Below are 20935 nucleotides of genomic sequence, written 5' to 3'. Positions count from 1 at the left end.
CAAAGACAGCTCTCTGGTCTTCATGTTGGTTCATCTGCACAAATGCAGTCTTCACAGGAAAAACTCAAGGCTAAAACCAAGAATAGACATTCACAACTATTTATTGTTTAACCAATTAATCTAAATGGTAAATAGTAAATGGCAGGCATTTATATAGCGCCTTTATCCAAAGCGCTGTACAATTGATGCTTCTCATTCACCCATTCATACACACACTCACACAGCAACAGCGATTGGCTGCCATACAAGGCGCCGAACAGCTCGTCTGGAGCATTTAGGGGTTAGGTGTCTTGCTCAGGGACACTTCGACACAGCCCGGGCGGGGGATCGAACCGGCAACCCTCCGACTGCCAGACGACTGCTCTTACTGCATGAGCCCCCAATACTTTTCCTCATCTAAAGATTGGGTGGTCTGAGACAAAAGGTGCTATGTTCTAAGTTCTTTAACAAATCTAGATAAAGATAAAAGGAAAAAAATTTGGATCTGTAATCTCATGTACATCTTTTGACATCAAACTCAATTGTCTTTAGTGTATGACAAAAACAAAGGAATTGATCTTGTTGTTCCAATACTTTTGTAGGGGACTGTATAAGCTGCTGTCTCCTTACACCAGTATGAGGTCCCTGAGGTCCTCCAACCAAGGTCTGCTAGTCACCCCGAGGGCTAGACTTAAATTGAAGGAGACTTTCTCTGTTCTTGACCCTACACTCTTACCATACAACTCTAAAACTCCATTGGCACTTTTAAAAACATTTCTACTCCCTTGCTTTCCCTGATTATTGTTGGGGTTGCCATTCTTTGTTATTACTTCATCAATATGATTTATTTATTTATTATTATTATCTTTATATTTTATCTTGTTTTTATTGTGTTTTCTGTTTTATCCTGTTCGTTGATGTTTTGTATTTTTTAGTATTTTATTGAGAAGCACTTTGTAACCATTGGTTTAGAAAGATACTATATAAATAAAGTATTACTTAGTTACTTTCCGGGTCTGAATCTCTCCGTGTTCTGTACCACCACTGCATTTCAGCAGCACAAAGCAGCGGAGCCAACAAAAGCATACTATTTTACTATCTTTCATTTATACAGAGAAAATGGTTTTAATCATGAATATATATCACAAATATTATATGCATCTCATTGTATATAATTAATTTCCTATATTTTCTATACATTTCCACCCTGTTACAGTAGTGGCCTATTCCAGCCTGTTTATACCCAACATGGGGGACATTTTTCTACCATGTTAGCCATAGCGATAATGATTTAGCTGGTATGAGCTCTGACATATGAACAGGATTTTGACTTTTATATCACATGCTTAGAAATGTTTACATTTTATTCATTTTCTTTATAATTTTACTTCACTTGACTGTGTTCTAAATAAACATGTATGATTAGAGCAGTTTTAACTTCAATTAAATAATGAGGAAATATTTTATGTATCTTATTCTTTTATAGCTTATATTTCTTGTAGAAATTGATAATTTTCTTGTGGGGACATGGTAAAAACAGATGCCTGTACTCAGAGCAAAGTGGTTAAAATAAAAACGATAATTTAAGATACATAGGTTTCTGTTCATATGATAAAGAAGACTTATAATTGAAGGCTTTTCAGATTTAAAAAAATGTATACATTTTACAGCAAATATGAGGAGGTATTTCCTGGGGACTGAAAAGGCACCCATAATAATGATAATGACTCATAAAGCATGTACGTACATCTCCAGCCAGAGTTCACTTAACTCAGAATTGGAGACACCTTTTCAGTGAAAGTGCATGTAATAGTTGTGTGGAAGTTTGAGTAAAGTGCACATGTCTTAAGACATGATTGAGTTACTCTAATACAGGTTTCAGGGTAGTTTGTGATGATGACCTTTGATTTCTTTCTCTCTTCCCCAGCAGCCTCCATTTCGGGTTGACCTTTTCAACTCTGAGCAGATGACCCAGATCTTGTCGTACCTGGTCAACACCTACTTCAGACACTTTTCACTCTATAAATATATTTTCACAGCCCAGGTGATTGTACAGTTATGTAAAAATGGTGTTCATTTTTTAAAGTATGGGCATCTCTATGGCTCTATTAAATTATTCACAGTGCAGTCCATAAGTATTTGGACAGTGGTACAATTTCTGTTCTTTTGATGCTATACTCTATATGCATTTGAAATGAAACAATGAATATCAGGTTAAAGTGTAGACTGTATCCTTTAATTTGAGAGTATTTACATCCATATCGAGCTACCTTACATCCATTTTTCTACATGGTTCACGGATTTTATGGGACAGTTGGCTTATCAGCTGTTTCTGATTAGTCAGGTATATTCAATTGCTTCCTTATTGCAGGTTCTGAAAGTTGTCAGTATCTAGTCTTGATGCTAAGCTTTTGATCACCTTTGGAGTCTGTTATTGGACCAGGCAATAAAAGTAAAGAAAACCATTATGAGAAGTAAGAAAACAGTTATATAGGCCAAACAATACTTTTTTCCAGAACACCATTAAGGAGAAAGAGAGCACTGGTGTATGTTTGGGTTCATTGGCTTGCTGTGGGATGAAGCACTGTCCAATGAGTTTGGAAGCATTTTATTGAATTTGAGAAGGTAAAATGCTTCTGTAAACTTCGGAATTCACACCACTGCTCTCTTTTAATTAATATTAGTTGGACTATATAGTCCCAAATAGTTGGTAAGTTGGTTATTTTGGTAAGCCTATGGTTTGCCCTTTGGCTCTGACTGTTCACCCTCTTAATGGCTTCCCTGAGTATCATTGGCAAAACTCAGTTCCCCTTGTTGACAAATGTCAATAACAGAATAACAGAATCCAAAGGAAATCAAAAGCCTAGAATTAAGACAAGATAATGAACATCCATATACCTGCACCAAGGAAGTGATTAAATACACCTGACTAATCAGAAACTGAAATTACTTTTGGTCCCCAAAATGGTGGGGACTATTTATAAAAAGGGATACAATTCACCGAATATAGCTGTAAATACCCTCAAATTAAAAGTCTGCAGTTCATATTCATTGTTTCACTTCAAATTCAATGTGCTGGAGAACAGAGCCAAAAGAACAGACATTTTACAACTGCCCAAACACATATGGATTGCACTGTGTGTATGATTTCTTCATGGTGCTTTACTGCACAGATACATTTCATAAATTTGGCTCATGCTCATGTGTCAAGTCATCAAGCACCATTAAATCTCACATTTTATTTCATTCATTTATTTCATTATTTGCTTCATTGAGACTATGGTTAAACCAAAATTCTATGTATTTTTTGTACTTAGGGAGTTCTCCAATTGTCAGTTATTAGAAAGCTGCAAACCTCCCCAAGGTTTCACATCCAAATTACATCTATTGTAGCTCAGGCTTCCCTCCTCTCATCAAGCTTACAATTCCATTGTTTTCTTGAGTATTTCATACAGTGCTGTGAAAAAGCATTTGCCCCCTTCCTGACTCTATTTTTGCTTATTTGTCACATGGTTTGAATGGTATCATATCTTTGACAAAATGTAATATTAGACAACGTAAAAACAAGTAAACACAAACCCATGTTTTGAATTATTTCATTTATTTAATGACAAAACATTATCAAGCACCTACCCTCACCTAGTGCTTCATTAGGAACATTTTGACTTCATTACACCTACTTATTCATGTGATTAATCAGCCAATTGTGTGGCAGCAGTGCAATGCATACAATCATGTAGATACGGGTCATGAGTTTCAGTTAATGTTCACATCAACCACCAGAATGGGGAAAAAATCTGATGTAAGTGACTTTGATTATGGAATGATTGTTGGTGGTAGACAGGGTGGTTTGAGTATCTCAGAAACTGCTGATCTCCTGGGATTTTCACGTACACTATTCTTTAGAGTTTGCAAAGAATGGTGCAAAAAACAAAAAAGAAACCCAGTGAGCAGCAGTTCTGCAGACAGAAACGGCTTGTTAATGAGGGATGTCAGAGGAGAATGGCCAGACTGGTCAACGCTGACAGGAAGGTGACAGTAACGCAAATAACCACACATTTCAACAGTGGTATGCAGAAGAGCATCTCTGAACACATAATGCATCATAACTTTAAGTGGATAGGCTACAGCAGTAGAAGTCTAAAAAGTAACAGAAGTAATTGCATCCTTAGACCCCGTTTACACTTGATAATTTCATGTCACTTGTATCTTGATAGTATCCGGATATACATTTTAAATTTAAAAGCATGGCCAAGCTGGTCTAGTAACCCCGGTTGCAGCCATAGCAAAAACCATACGTGTTTTCCGTGCTTGTTGTCATTGTGAAGTTGCATGTGTTCCAGTTTGGAGGACGGCTAAATCACATGATGGTATTGTGGCAAGGGCATGGTTTGCAGGAAGGAAGCAGGGGAATCCAAGGACCACACCTTCTTGTTAAGTAGGCACACCTGGACTACGTTTCGAATTTGTCCAGGCTGTTAAATGTCTGGACTACGTTTGGAATTAGTCCAGGCTGTTAAATATGTGCTCTTTTCTGCAGTAGGTGGCTGAGACCAGGGAACCACCATACCAGAGAGAGCTATGTATGAGAGAGTGAGAGTGAGAGTGAGAGTGAGAGTGAGAGTGAGAGTGAGAGTGAGAGTGAGCGTGAACTGCAAGGGACACTGAAAAGGTTGAAGACGTTTGTTGATTAGCTACCTGGGAAAATATAGTAGAACGCCAGTGCTATCCACACTTTCGATATCTCCCTGTTTCCAGACTTGTCTATCCTTGGTTGGATATGCATCTTGGAGAGCTGGATGCATTTACACTTGTATAACATCCATCTCAAATGTGTCTCAGACCACCTCCTGAAGTGGTTTGGGTGATTTGTAATGCATCTTAATGCAATTTACACCTGTATTTTTATGTGGCTAATCACTATCCGGGTATTATCCAGATATTGAAGACGCATGAAACAACCAAGTGTAAATGGAGTTTTAAGTTACTCAACCAACAAATGAACCACATTTAATTGATAATTACATTCAGCTGATTGACCACAGCCACTGGATGATCCCCAAGACCTTTGGGATGATGTTCTATGGAGAGATGAGTGCATCTGGACAACATCAGTCCCATTAGTCCAAAGACATGCAGGTTAGGGACTCCAGATGAAAATGAGCTCATCAGCTGAAACTGAAGATGTTGATTAATGTCAATTGACCCTGATAAACAAAATAAATAAATAATGTCTGCTGTAAACCTGGGTGGCACGGATGGTGCAGTGGGTAGCACTGCCGCCTCACAGCAAGGAGGTCCTGGGTTTGAATCCCCGTCAGCCGGGGCCTCTCTGTGCGGAGTTTGCATGTTCTCCCCGTGTCTGCGTGGGTTTCCTCCCACAGTCCAAAGACATGCAGGTTAGGCTGATTGGCGAGTCTAAATTGCCCATAGGTATGAGTGTGTGAGTGAATGGTGTGTGTGCCCTGTGATGGACTGGCTACTTGTCCATGGTGTATTCCTGCCTTTTGCCCAATGTATGCTGGGATAGGCTCCAGCCCCCCTGCGACCCTGTTCAGGATAAGCGGGTTAAGATAATGGATGGATGGATGGATGGATGCCGTAAACCTAGTATATCATTTCACAGTAAGGGCATCAAGCCATATTGCCAGATGTGCTGGTAGTGTGATGGTGTGGGGATTCTTTGCTACCTCAGGACCTGGACGACTTGCCATTGATGGAACCATGAATTCTGCTCTGTACCAGAAATGACTGAATTGTGTAATTGGGTTATACAGCAAAACAATAAATCAAAATACAAGGGAAGTCCACATCTGAATGGCTAAAAAGAAACAGTGGTCTAGTCAAAGTCCTGACCCAATAGGGATGCTGTGGCGAGACCTGAAACATGAGCAGTTCATGCTAGGAAATCTACCAATTTGTCTGAACTAAAGCAGATCTGCAATAGGAAATATAGGAAATATAGGATATTATAGAAATAATTGTTTCGAAACTGGTGCAATTGTTACAATGGTATAATTTTTCACATAGGTGATATATATGGGCATTTGGGTCTTAAATTAATAATACATTTATATATATGTATATATATATATTATATATATGTGTGTTTTGTGTTTACTCAGGTTCCTTTTGTCAAATATTTCAATTTATCTAAAGATATGAAACCATTCAGTGTGACAAATATGCAATAATAAAGCAAAAACCTTTTCACAGCACTGTATGTTCTAAATTGCACTTGGAATCTTCTTTCTACAATAAATATATACTAAAACACCCTTTTGGTGAAAACCTTTTGCTGGGACAGGGAACTCATTTTTTTCTAGTTTCTAGTTTCTATTTTTTTTTTGGACAGGGAACATTTAATGTGAATTTGAAAAGGAATGTTATTTTGAAAAAGTATATAAAATAAGAAATTTTTTTCTTATTACAAATGTCTTTTTTATACACAGGATTCTGTTATGTAAGGGTTTTAAAATGAAAGTTTGTATGACAGAGAATGTGACAGAGTTCGGAAATAAAATCTGCATACATCCCTCCCACCCCCCCTCCCTTCTTTTTTTTTGCAGGTGCAATTAACCCTGTCTCTCTCCCATTCCGAAATTTCTGGCACCATCTCAGGATCATCAGGTAAGAATGCCTGAAGCTCAGAGCAAAAACACTATTATTCCAGGTACTACCCCTACCTGGTTACCTACCTGGTTCATTACAGTTGCACACAGAGGACCGGGGTTCGATTCCTGGCAAGTTTGGCAGCATAATTGGCTTGCCACTCCGAGGGACTTGGCAAGGGTTAGTATGATTGATTCGCACAATAGCGCCCCAGGCGCCTCAGAATCATGGTCATGGGCTTACAGCTTTAAGAAGGCATTTCGTTCTCTGGATCACTAGATCCATCCAGGCCACCAAGGGATGGGGTTGTTGACAGCGTATCCTCAGTTAACATTGAAAATTGGAATATAAGGTACAATTGGCTACCAAAAAACCCTACTATTTAATGAAATGGGAAAAGACAAACATTTTAACGTCTTCCCCTGCGCCTTCACTTGATTTGCACTTGTCATAAATCCTGGGCTCCTGGGATTACTAGAGCAGCACGAGGTGGATTGTTATTTGGTTGATCTTAGTCGTGTGTCAGAATTCCCCTGCTTTATTTCTGTTTTCTTATTCTCGCTCCCTTGTTTCAGGGTAGCCTTATGTTGGCAGTTTGCCAGGGAACCTTTTCCTTATTTTTATTGCATGTTGCTACTAGTGGTTACTTCATGGTCTGTGAGTAACTTAAGGATCCCCTTCACGGTCGCACTCAGAGTCTTGGTCATAGGTAGATTGTCCATTAGGACATTAACCCTTGTCCATTTATCAATATTTTTGGAAATCCGTGTGAAAATGTATGTGTGATTGGAAAAATGAACTAAAAATTTCACTGTCTATCCCTGCTCCCCAAGTCCCTAGTTTAAATAATCCTGTGCTGCCCTAAGCACATGCTGAACCAGTCCAAACATTTTCCTCCTGTTCAGGTGTAGCCATCACACACAACAACTCACCCCTGTCCCAAATGAAGTCCCAAAGCCCCATAAACCTGTACCCCTGTCTCCTACAGAAAAAAACATTCTGCTTCCCTCTGCTCCTATCTTTTATGCTAATTCCACAAATTAAAACTCATACATGCCGTTACCTATGTCATTGGTCCCTACGTGGACCAACTGGATCCCTTCCCACTTGTGTCCAATTGTGAACTATGCAATGGCCCTCCAGATGAAGGTTCTTGCTTTAATAAAATGACAGACGAAAATGTATTTCTGTCCCCTAACAGCATCAAAGCTTTTAACCTGAGGAGCAAATCCGTCTTACCTTGCATATATTATGGGTTTTTAAAAAACATGGGGAACACTTAAAGACATGACATATGCTTTCTTTCTCTACACACCACAGAACATACAACTCAGTAAATGGAGCAAACAACTCCAAACACAACCACAGGTCTCTGTTTGTCTCCTTCCCTCCAGCTCCACCACAAAACCATAAAACAGGAAGTGCGTATCAGGCATGTAAACCTCCAGCAATTCAACCCAATTCTGGGTGAGTGAATGGTGTGTGTGTGCCCTGCGATGGACTGGCGACCTGTCCAGGGTGTATTCCTGCCTTTCGCCCAATGTATGCTGGGATTGGCTCCAGCCCCCCTGCGACCCTGTTCAGGATAAGCGGGTTAGGATAATGAATGAATGAATGAATGAATGAATTCACATTCAAAAGGATCTTTTCCATAGATACCTTACCTTGCTCAATCCCAAATGAATGGTAAAGACAGGGAAGTGTTTGGGCTAGTTCATATTTTTTCCATTGATTTTGGTATTAAGACCAGTACGGAATCTACTAAGCAATATGGATTCATTCAGGCATTAGGCTATTTAAGACATTTTCATTTATGGGGTGATGTATCAATTTAACTATCTGTAATCATAACGACTTCACTCAATCAATAAAGCCCACATATGTGTTATTCAAGACTAGATTAAATTAAACAGCTTAGAAAACATTTAGAAATACATGTGTATATTTCAAATTAAGATATGGAGATATATACTGATTGAAATAAATGGGTGCTGATATTCCTCTATCTATTCTTTACATTGTCATACACTGAGTGTGTGACAGTGTTATTTTCTGGCTGTTCTTTTTCAGAGCATTAATTATTGGAAAGTAATGACATTTGAATTTGGAGAGTAGCATGAGTGAGACCCAGTCATTCATTTATATGATTAAAAAAAAAATTGGTATACATCTGAACAATTTTCATGGCTGCTACCTTTACATTACATTAAATGCATTTGGCAGAGGCTCTTATCCAGAGTGACGTACAGTTGATTAGACTAGGCAGGAGACAATCCTCCCCTGGAGCAATGCAGGGTTAAGAGCCTTGCTCAAGGGCCCAATGGCTGCCCTACCATTGCCAGGGAATAGGTGCTCCTCATTTATCAATTTCCCATTAGAGTCTATTAATATAGCAATCTCAGTGCTGACTGGAGCTGCTTCGGTAGTGCCCTGGTTGCTCAGTGTTGCTCAGTGTTTGTGCAGCTGTGGCTATAGCCTGAGGGATGTGTGGTTCATGGGAGGTGGGTGCACTGCAAGCTGATGTGCCTGTGCCTTGCTGATATGTGGATGTCTTGTCTGTGTGTATACTTGGGTATATGTTAATGTTCAGATCAACCATCTGAATGGGGAAAAAATGTGATTTAAGTTACTTTGACCGTGGAATGTTTGTTGGTGACAGAGAGGGTGGTTTGAGTATCTCCTGAAATTTTCCACACACACACTAGTCTATAGAGTTTGCAAAAAATAAAAATAAATCCAGTGAGGAGCCAGCCAGACTGGTCAAAGTTGACAGGAAGGTGACAGTAATGCAAATAACCACACATTACAACAGTGGTATGAAGAAGAGCATCTCTGAACACACAACACATCATAACGTTAAGTGGATAGGTTACAGCGGTAGAAGTCTAAAACATAAGTCTAATAAATACCCAATAAAGTGCTCAGTGAGTGTACAGTCCTCTCCAAAATTATTGGAACAACAAGGTCAATTCCTTTGTTCTTGCTATACATTGAAGAAAATTGAGTTCACAGATCCAAATTTCAGCTCTATTTCCTTGGATTTTTATCTAGATTTGTTAAAGAACATATCACCTTTTGTATCGGATCACCCAACTTTTAGGTGAGGAACATGCGACTGACAGATGTTTCTTGTTGCCCAGATGTATCCTGTTAGATTGAGTCATTAAACAATAAATAGTTCTGAATGTCTACTCTTAGTTTAAGCATTTGGTTTTGCCTGTGAAGACTGCATTTGTGTTAGAAAAACCAACATGAAGACCATGAAGACTTTGGGAGAAAAGAAAGCCTTTTTGAAGAGGGTAAATCGATCAGCGCCATTGCACATGCATTGGGGATAGCTTGGAATATCCTGAAAAAGAAAGAAGCCGCTGGCATACTGAGCAACAGACATTGAATAAGTCGACCAAAGAAAGCAGTTCATGACAGAAACATTGTGAGAGCTGTGATGAAAAACCCCAAAACATCAGTGAGTGACATCACAATCTCCACGGGACAGGGGTGAAGGTATCTCAATCAACCATTCCAAGAAGACTTAGAGAGCAGCAACATAGAAGCTATACCACAAGATGCAAAACACTCATCAGTAGTAAGAATCAGAAGGCAAGAACAATTCGTAAAGAAGTACAGAGATGAACCACAAAAGTTCCAGAACAAGGTTTTATGGAGACCAAGATTAACCTCTACGAAAGTGATGGAAAGGTCAAAGTGTAGAGAAAGAAGGGATGTGCAAAATATAAAAGCTCACTAATCTTTATTGATGAAGTAACTCAGAAGTCTACAAAAACATTCTTTCTACCAAATTACAGAGAAATGCATCCAAACTATTTGGGAGGAACTTCATCATGCAGCAAGAGAATGACGAAAAACAAACTTCGAACACAACAAAGGACTTCATTAGGGAGAAGAAGTGGAAGGTTTTAGCCTGACCAAGTCAACTCTTGTCTCGTTTTCATATTTTTATCTCAACCCCAAATATATTCAGTGTATTGCCAAAAAAAGAAAAGAAAAGAAAAAGCCTCTCATCAGAGTGCATTTAAAAAACTTTGTATGGAATGAGCATCCTGAGTACCTGGGTACTGCAATCTCTTGACAGGGGTGGAAATCAATCGTACTTGTAAGTACAGTGTTTTAATGATCATGTCAATGAATACATTTGTAACTCCTAAAATGGTGAAGTAGCTGAATTGAAATTAGCCTGTTTATCGTAACATTAGGTGGTGGTTGGTAGCCTAGCCGGCTACTTTAGGTTGACCGTACTGTAGTGGTGGCGACATGGCTCAGGCAGTAAGAGCAGTCGTCTGGCAGTCGGAGGGTTGCCGGTTCAATCCCCCGCACAGGCTGTGTCGAAGTGTCCCTGAGCAAGACACCTAACCCCCAAATGCTCCTGATGCCTTGCCATGACAGCCAATTGCTGTTCGTGTGTGAGTGTGTGTATGAATGGGTGAATGAGAAGCGTCAATTATACAGTGCTTTGGATAAAGGTGCTATATAAATACCAACCGTTTAGTGCGGGTGATGGATAGATATCACATCACCCGATATCAAGGTATGGGGCAGTTTTGTTCCGACCTTACTTATTTTGAAACGTACTGATAATCCATCTGAGCCCTGTGTATTGAATGAGGTGTATTGCCTCTGTCACAGCGTTAGTGGTCCTGGAATCTGGACGGAAGTGTGGTTGCTGGTCACACAAGTGTTTATGATTTACGGTATGTTATTTGAGTGATTTTTATCTGCATTATTTTATTTATCTAGCAGACTGTGGAAAGATGTGTTGGGATGGGGGGGGGGGGGGGGGGGGACAGTTTATGAAGAACTTCCATAAACTGTCACTTTTTAGTGGCTATAAGATCTGAAACATAAGAAAAGGACATAAGATCTGGGTAAGCTCCCCAAATCAAAATTTGTCTATGTTAGGGTGCACCGAGGGTAGAAGACAGGAAGGACGAGGGACTGCAGTGATGAGGTGCTGATGGTGTATTTTATTTACAGGTGGAACGGTGGCGGTGCAGAAATATTTACAGTGACGACCAAAAGAATAATAATTAACTAAGAAGAAAAACTGTACAACACAAACAAAAGAAAATGCAAATGAAAATGCAGTGTACTTTGGCTATGCCTGAAAAGTAGGCCCACAACACAGCATACCAAACTCCAACTCACCAAATTTAATTGACCAAAACTAAATTGACCCCCCACAACATTCCACATGCTGAAAGGAACAAAGACCTTAGGATCTCACTGAAATCATTGATTGAAAATCTCAAAGTTGATGCACCGATAATAGTTGTTGAATCCTGACGACATTTCCAGGGAGTCAAGATAGTGCACATTTGGGGGTTGATCTGCTGCTGTTGGTATGCAACAGCGATGAGGATTTTACATCTGCTCTGGCAATTTCTACATTTTCATCAGTGATTTCTGGAAGATGCAGCTGCCTTCAGGTCTTTGGACTTTCTGTTCAGTTTTGTGGTACTTTTGGGAGACTCACGCTGGGTTTTTTCCTGTGACTGTTACTTGTCTGTCTGTCTGTAACATAGTTGACCCTTGTCTTTAGATTTTGTTGATTTTTCTGTTGTAATTTCATACATTTCTTAATTTGAATCTGCTTGTGAGTTGTGCAACTTGACTAAGGTTGGTCCAACAGGTTGCTCTGCCTATCAAAGAATTTAGTGATTTAATTCATAATTGATATCTTTGATAATAATTAATAAATGAAATAAAATACATGTATTTTACATGTTGGATAAGTGAAGGGTTTTAACGGTTGCTGCGCTTTGGTATTTGTTCGGTATTCAGAGTGACAAACATTAAACAAGGGTGTTGTCTGTTAAAATAGCTGGATTCGGAAATTGACCATATTTCACCTTTAACTTTAAAATTAGACACTCCGCTAATTTTGCCATAATAACTTGGACTATTAATGACTGATGTCATTTCTACTTGACCATTTGAAAAGAAAAGAGAACCATAAGTAGTTTGAGACTGTTACCTATTGTTGGGAATATTCTTCTGTGTGTGTCTGTGTGTGCCAGCATGTGTGCGTGCATATGTGTCTGCGTGTGCCTGTGTCTATGTGGATGTGTATTCAAAGGTGAAGGTAAACCAACAACTGAATCAGAGTAAAACAGTCAATGCGACAAATGATGAACTAAAAAGCTCAAACCTGTCACCATCAAATACATAATGGCCCTTACATGTGAATGTCAAAGTAGCGAGAGCTTCAATGAAGTAGCCAACAACCCTTGAACCACATCTTTTTCCAGACCAAGTCAAAAATGAAATAGTTGAAGTTACGATAATTGTCTGCAAGCATTGCAATGGCTGATTTAGCTAAAGATTCAGGTACCGTTTGGCTTGTGCCATTGCAAGTGCATTTTTAAAACTAATTAGCTAGGTCACTAAGCTTGAGAAAAAACAGAATAAACAGATGCATGCGCTTTACTTTCTGTAACTTGCTACACAGGACCATGTAAATATTGTGATGCAACACATGCTAGAAAGCTGAGAAACACTTTCAGTTATTTCCACATGGTCAGTCTGTGTGAGTGTGTGTGTGTGGCAGCAGTTATTTCCACAGGGTCAGTCGCAGTTGCTGTAGCTTCTCAAATCAGCACGTTTTAATAAGACTAAATTAAACTCAAAATTTCTGTTTCTTTTCAGATTTTTCCCCATTTTCTCCAAATTTGGCAGCTAATTGCTAATCTATTTCAATCACCCATGTTGCTGTGGATACACCACAACGGCACCATCGTAGTAAGTAAAAAGCTAGCTAGTTATCAATAGTTAACGTCAGCTGAGCTAACTGCTCGGAAGCGGTCAGAAATAGCCTGTCATGACAACGTTTCTGTGGCAGCAAGTCACTGTCATTTTGGCTCCCTATGGCTCAGGCAATGTATAATTGTCTTTGCCCTATGTTGCGTGGCTTGCAGTCGCAGGCATTTATCACATTGTAGAGTCACTGGCTAACAGACAAGCTAACTTGTTCATTTTCAACAGCGCCTCATTTCCAATCCATTTTAATAACAACCATAGCACATGAAAACCCGCTTTGTGGAAAAGGTACTAGTCCATTTAAAAGTACGACATGTTGTAATTGTGAGAATCTGTACAGCACTGTAAAAAGCGCAAAAAAGTCTGATGAAAATGCTACATTAAAAAATTTGAATAGCATGTTTGCCTTACCAAAAGATGTTTTTCATGTACAGTTGTTAAAAAAAAATAGCAGTACAACATCAGTAACCTGATGAACCACTGTTATTAGTAGTGACATTTCTGCATGGATGGCAAATAATTTACTTGTAGATGTAGTAGTGTAATAGAAAAACAACAGACCCATTTTTTATTGAGTAATTGACTCATTCATTGAAAGGGGCGTGTTCAAAATAATAGCAATGTGGAGTTTAATTAGAGAATTCATTCATTCTGTGAAAAAACAGGTGTCATTAATTGCCCTTTATTAAGGAAGAAGGGAAACAAATGTTTCACACATTGTTCTAAAATATATTTCCTTCTGAATTGCTAGTAAAATGGGCCATTCCAATCATTGTTCGGAGGAACAACGTCATTTGATTAAAACTTGATTGGAGAGGGGAAAACGTATAAAGAAATGCAGCAAATTATACGATGCTTGGCTAAAATGATCTTAAATGCTTTAAAATGGCAACAAAAACCGAAAACGCGGAAGAAAACAAGCAACTACTGTTAAACTGGATAAAAGAATCGTCAGAATGGCAAAGATTCAGCCATTCATCAGCTCAAAGATGATCTACAATTACCTGTAAGTGCTGTTACAGTCAGAAGACGTTTGATCGAAGCTAGGCTATCAGCAAGAAGCCCCCATGAAGCACCATTGTTGAAAAAAGGGCATGTGCAGAATCGGTAAAAATTTGCCAAGGAACACATTGATTGTCCCAAAGAAAAATGGCGTAACATTCTGTGGACTGATGAGAGTAAAATTGTCCATCAGACGACCCCCGGGTACTGAATTCAAGACACAGTACACTGAAGACAGTGAAGCATGGTGGTGCAAAAATCAGGGTATGGGGATGTTTTTCATACTAGTTGGTATCATATACCAGGGATCATGGATCAAAATACTTGATGAGATTATGTTGACGTATGCCGAAGAGGAAATGCCCCTGAAATGGGTGTTTCAACAAGACAACGACCCCAAACCCACGAGTAAGCGAGCAACATCTTGGTTCCAGACAAAAAGGATTGAGGTAATTGAGTTACCAGCTCAATCTCCTGACCTCAACCCTATTGAAAACTTGCGGGGTGACATAAAAATGTGGTTAATATTTCCTTTTCTTTGCTTCCTGTAAAAGAATAACGCAGACTTGATAAAAATTTGTTAATGCTTTGATTTGGAGTTGCATGTGTAATGTTTCCACTACATTTGGGAAATGGAACTAAAAGCTATTAAAAAATATTTGCACTTTATGTGCTTTTTTGCTTGCACTGCTATTTATTTCAACACAGCTGTATATGTATATTAGTGCCAGAATGGCAAAACAACGAGACTGGTGATTTTTGTGTTTGGAATGCAAGTGCCCTACGGACATTATCTAACTATCGTGCCTCTCTTAATTACTACATTTCTGTTTTTGCTCTGAACTTCCGGGGTGCTCCAGCATTCCTCATTTCAAGCTAGTCCCCATAAAATTATCTGGGTAAGGAATCCATATACCGGAATCCCTATTAACAAGTTGTAAAGCCACATCTGAACCTGCTAACTGCCTAGCTTCTAATTAAAACAACCTTACTAGCTTAGTTTGTTTATAATTAAAACTACCAAAAGGTAGCATATGCCATTATTCACTGAATAACTGGATAGATGTTAAATACTTACTTAGCTATGCTTTATTTGTTTCATTAACAGTAGAACATTGGATTGCTTTCAAGCTTGCTTCAAAATTGCACATTTGTTTAAATGTACATTATTTAGCTGGCAGGCTGAGCACTGCCTCTGCCTCCTGATGATGTCCAATGAGAATAACACCTTGATCAAGGTTAATTTCTGACAGACCCATTACCTGAAAAATAAGAGCACAGTATGGACGATAGGACAGCAACATGAGCTTGGTGATTGCAGCATGATGACAGTTGATATTAATATTCTATAAGAATGGATGTGGTGCATGAAGGTGTCATTCTTTTTCTTGTGTCCTGAAGGTGCCACATGAAGAATATGAGATGCGTTATTGCAGTATGGTTATTGCATCAATGGCAATGGCCAATTCTGTTGACGGCTCTTGGGCTGCTGCTAAGGGCTGGTGAAACGAAGTGAAAAAACCTGCAATACCATGTGGATCCTGACCCTCAATTTGGGAAAGACGGGTTTTCATCCGTTTTAATTTGTTAGCTCCATTTTTATTTTTATTGTCTTCTCTCCCTGGACAGAGCCAACATGTGGTGTAGTACTGGGTTGATTGGTAATCACACCAATTGTCATTTCATTCCTTCATGAAGCCAGTTATGAAGATGATACTTTCAAAACAACTACAAGCAACGACAGAAAATTGTTCTCCAAACCTCTTTATTATAAAGCTGTTTTTCTATTTTGTTTCATTGATTAATCTTTTCCTATGTCTAGTGTTGTTACTCAAAGATCCTCTCGGGAATGCACAATGACTTAAAGGTTGTATAGGAATTGGAATACTGTGACACTGGAATTACGTGGTTCAAAACTGAAATGCAGGGCAGTTCTCTTTCATAGATCAAAATGACAGACAACCTAAAAATCCTCTGCAACATCAAAATCTTATCAAGTTTAGAACAGGTTTATTCCAGTTAGAATCTTCTTCTACTGAGAACTCATTTTCCACTTGGAATTATAAGGTTCTATCTCATGAGACAACTGAAAGCAAAGGTTTTCAAGGAAAAAAATAGACAATACTCAGCTATTTGGACCCAGACAACAGTTCAGGGCACCATAATGTTTGGGAGAAATGGGTTCAAGGGTGTTTGTTTCAGGTGTGTTCAATTGCATCCTTACAGCTTTCAGTATACAGTTTTTGATTGTCTTTAGAGTCTCTTATTGCTGTGTGTCAAAATGAGGGCCTGAGTTGTGTCAATGAAACGAGAGAAATTAGAAAAATATGCCAACCTTAGGCTTACCAAAATCAGTCTGGTAGGCCAAGGAAGGTATCTACACAAATCACAAAGGGTCTGGTAGGCCTAGGAAGGTCTCCACAGTTGATGACTGAAGAATTCACACCATAATGAAGAAAAACAAAACCAAAACCTGTCGCTCCCATACAGATCAGAAACATTCTTCAGGAGGCAGGCATTTCAGTGAAGTCCACAGAAGACTACAGAGGCTACATTACAAGATACAGACCACTAGGTAGCCACAAAAACATGATGGTTAGGTTACAGTTTGCTGTATGCACAAGCTCTCTGCTTGTGCATACAAGGTACAATGGTGAGTAAGATATTTACAACCAGTGAAAAATCAATAATATACAGATCATTATTAAATCACCATAATCTAGCAGAGGCAAGAAGGTTGCCAACACAAGGTATTTCCTAGGTCTAAAAGAAGCAGGATCTATTCCTAAAGTAAACGTAAAAACTTCACCTTGAGTTTAGAGACAATATTTGCAATAAAAATGGTACATAGCATTATGTTTTCATAAAGGTTATTTACATGAATGGAAAATGGTTTAGGTCATAACACAGAACCTTGGGGCACCCCCTTGGATAGCGTCAAAAAACAATAGGAAGACCCTGCCATCTGAACACACAGCATTCTAGCAGACATAGTTGGCAAACCAGGCTACTGCTTGCTTGGACAGGCCAATGTAGGGAGCATGTTGACCAAGATGCTGTGGTCAACCTTGTCATATATTTTCTTTTTTTGTTTTTTATATTTATTATTATTTATTATTTATTATTTTTGAAGGTGATCCTGGGTGGAAATCTGATCTCCAATGGAGGTAGGCTACACACCACTTCGTGCCCAGTAAACCTTTAAAGATTAGCCAAGTGTATTACTTTTCATTATGCAGATAGGACCAGATTTACTGATCTTCCTGCAGTATTCCTTCCCATTCCTTCCCATCTCCCTATCCTTTTTCCTGTTATGCTCTGACCCTAGACCGGGTCGTAACAAAGTGCAAAGTGTGGAGCTGCCCTAGATCCCCATTACAGGTGATGGCTCACTTGTCTTTATTAATGATGGAACAACTGACAGCAGCAGCAGAATCAATTCTGGAGTGTACAAAAGCATCTAATCTACTGAATTTTAAATTCATTGGATTGTACTTCACCCGACAGAATGGACCTCATTCCCAAAACTTTTCTTGATTTCTTCTTACTTTTGTTGTTAATAAAAGTTCCTATGTAAAACCAATGTAAACCTACCTATTTACACACAGATTTTGATCTTCAGAACAAATTCAGAAAAGAAAAACAATGAATGCAGAAATGTTTGTGGAAATGTTTGTGAGCACAGTTCAAATGCAATTGTACACATTTCATTAATGAAGCCCAATGCTCCACTCATGCTGTAAATTACATTTTTAACCTATATTTATCTATTCTCTATTCAATAATGCAACAAGAAAATAAAACTTTTAAATATTTTGTTCGACAAATAAAATAGTTTTCATGCAGACCGCAGCATTTCCTGACCTGATCATATATCCCTAGTTCTTATTTTAGAAAAAAAGATTATGGATCTATTTTTTAACATTTATTGAAAAAGACATTTTTTTACATTAAGGACAAGCAGTCAGGAGCAACACAAAAGATTTAAATTCAAGAATAACCAAGTAGAAATACTGGAATGAATAACAGCAAAGGAACACACAGAAATGCCAATAATGTAAGCTCTGGAACACTTGAACTAAACCTGACCTACCCCACAGTGTTTGATGAAATTTATATGTGGTATTTTGAAAAATAAAAATAATGATAATAAAAATCCTGTTACATTTTACCATGACATTTTATTTGTTCATTCTTACACAGTAATCAATGATAAATATATGCTGCATTGAAGGACTGAAGTGGATCTATGCTGAAACCTCCAATTGACTTGGCTCGGTGTGAGGGTCTTGATGTGGGGGGACTAGCACAGACCTGAGGGTCAGTGGGACTCTTAAACACATTCAAACACCATTTTCACATAAAAACAGAAACAGGCAGTTAACACAATTCCACAATAACAAAGTTAAAATGATAAGATAAAACAAACAGATTGTATCAACTTTAGAGTAAAATGTACTGAAAGCAATCCCACAACACTTAAGTGACAACCTCTTCAAGGCCAAGGAGAATAACTTTGGGAGAATTTTGGAAGAGGGCAGCTCGGTTCTGTTGCTCCCCCTTTTTCACCCAGTGTCCATAAATCCGGAAGGCACAACCATCAATAAGCTTGCGTACTCCTCGCAGAGAGTAGGGGTCCCTGGTTAGGAGCTGCCGTGTTAGTGGTTTCACACGGCGGTAGTGAGTGTATACTCGAATGCAAGCCAACACAGTCAAGATCAGTACCTAGAGAAGAGGATAATGTGCACACAGTAACAAAGTGAATACTTTAAAACTACCAACTGGAGAGAGTTAATATATAAACAGTGACAAACTGAACACTCGAAAATAGAACAGACAGGAGAGGGTTAATGTACACTACACACACTACACTACACACCAACAGACTGAACACATAACCATGGAAAATAAATGAGTAAGAGCGAGTAACACTGGGCTGCTACTTGAGGACTTTCATTCTGAACCAGACACTTTGTCTATGAACCCAGATTTTCTTAATGTAAAAAAAAATATTTTTACCAGCTACAATCCTTTTTTTCACTGTAGTTGTGTTTACATTTACTGCTCAAACCTCAATAACATGACACCACAAAAATAAAAAAATACGAACCTGAGTGCAAATGGTCAATAAGGAATACTATAAAAAGGTAATGTTAGGCTATTTATGGTTTGGAAGTTCTTGGCAAAGGCAACTAATGAACATTTCCACAAATTAAGGATCATCTTGGTCTGCCAGAGAAGGGTTTAGCTGCAGACGTCTACAACCAAGAAGGCTGCTAAGGGGACTGCCCCACCTTACATTACAATCCTTAATCACTCCCTACTCCCCAGCTAGACCACTCCGGTCTGCCAGCTCTGGTCGCCTTATGGTTCCCTCTCTATGAGCACCTGGCGGTCGAGCTGCACGTTCAGGCCTGTTTTCCGTTCTGGTTCCTCAGTGGTGGAATGACTTGCCAACCACTGTCAGGACAGCAGAATCCCTCCCCCTATTTCGACGCAGACTAAAAACACACCTTTGCAAACTGTACCTTAGTCCTCCCTCCTGATTTCCCCCGCCCCCCTTTCTGATATCCCTATCCCTCTTGTCTAACCCCCCAAAAAATAAAATAAATAAAATTGCACTTATGATGACTATATGTTTAGAACAACACTTCATGTGTATATTACTAGTTATGGAAGTGATGCTTTAACTTGTGGAAGACCCTATGCACTTGTAAGTCGCTTTGGATTAAAAGCGTCTGCCAAATGACAAAAATGTAAATGTAAAATGTAAGAACCTCCCCACTGAGGACAAATTACATCATGCTCCTCATGGAAGAGATGGAAGTGATGTACATTTCTCATGTTTTTATTGGTGAATTTAAAGTTAAGCCAGAAGTAGCATAATTTTGTATAAAAACACAAAATCTCATTACATTTACTCATTTTTTAAGATTTATTTTTCTTAATTTTATTTATGTAGTGGCACTGTCTTGGAAGTTGTGCTGTATTATTATGATTGTGATTGTGAAGCCACAAAGCCACAATGCAGGCATCACGTAACAGCTTGACTTGAGGAAACAAAATTGAGGATAATAAAGAAGAATAAAGTACATGTGGAGGCATGAACACAGGGATACAAGCCAATATTTAACCACCAAAAATTTGCTATCCATCAAAGCCACAAGATAAAGCCAGAAAAGCACAAATCGTTTCGAAAAGCAGTGGTGAAAAACGCTGCTCACTGAATAGCAAAATAAACAAGAAAAATTATAGTGTAATTATACCACATCAATCTACTTCCAATATCTGTAACTAAATATGGAATACATATAACATCTTACCATTGGCTTTACACATAAAGATGTTTTTTTCAAGATTCAATGGTCTTTTATGGTCCTGGACAATCTGAAGAGAACAGGCTAATTTGCAAAGCCTGTCCATTGTCTGAACTAGTTTTTATTTCCTGTCAGGGCTACTTCATGTTTGCTTGAATGTTTAGCTAGCACTTGGAGCTTCTGACTGCTGGCTGTATGTCGCTGGGACGTCGATGTTATGAATTTGCTAACATCGCATTACCTGGTCTGGT

The 20935-nt window shown here is 38.7% G+C and overlaps 2 protein-coding genes across 4 annotated transcripts in view; one reads left to right on the top strand and one right to left on the bottom strand.

Annotated features, from left to right (window-relative positions):
- The window catches only part of cfap119 (cilia and flagella associated protein 119), a 116834-nt gene that overhangs the window by 69811 nt on the left and 26088 nt on the right, over positions 1 to 20935 (top strand). Inside the window, exons 5-6 of one of the 2 annotated variants that reach the window (XM_061232468.1) lie at positions 1910 to 2023; positions 6549 to 6609. In XM_061232468.1, the coding sequence (XP_061088452.1) occupies positions 1910 to 2023; positions 6549 to 6609 (175 nt within the window). Of the gene's footprint in view, positions 1 to 1906; positions 2024 to 6548; positions 6610 to 20935 lie in introns of both variants that reach the window. The other variant, XM_061232467.1, reaches the window with a different exon arrangement.
- Positions 18280 to 20935, bottom strand: part of phkg2 (phosphorylase kinase, gamma 2 (testis)) — a 68001-nt gene continuing 65345 nt past the window's right edge. For both annotated transcript variants that reach the window (XM_061232464.1, XM_061232465.1), the window contains exon 10: positions 18280 to 19092. In XM_061232464.1, coding sequence (XP_061088448.1) covers positions 18847 to 19092 — 246 coding nt within the window. In that variant the 3' untranslated portion in view covers positions 18280 to 18846. The remainder of the gene's footprint in view (positions 19093 to 20935) is intronic.

Source organism: Conger conger, chromosome 2 (genome assembly GCF_963514075.1).
Source record: "Conger conger chromosome 2, fConCon1.1, whole genome shotgun sequence".
In the NCBI taxonomy this organism is placed as follows: Eukaryota; Metazoa; Chordata; class Actinopteri; order Anguilliformes; family Congridae; genus Conger; species Conger conger.
Note: the sequence above shows the minus strand (reverse complement) of the source record. Positions and strands in the feature narration are given on the sequence as shown.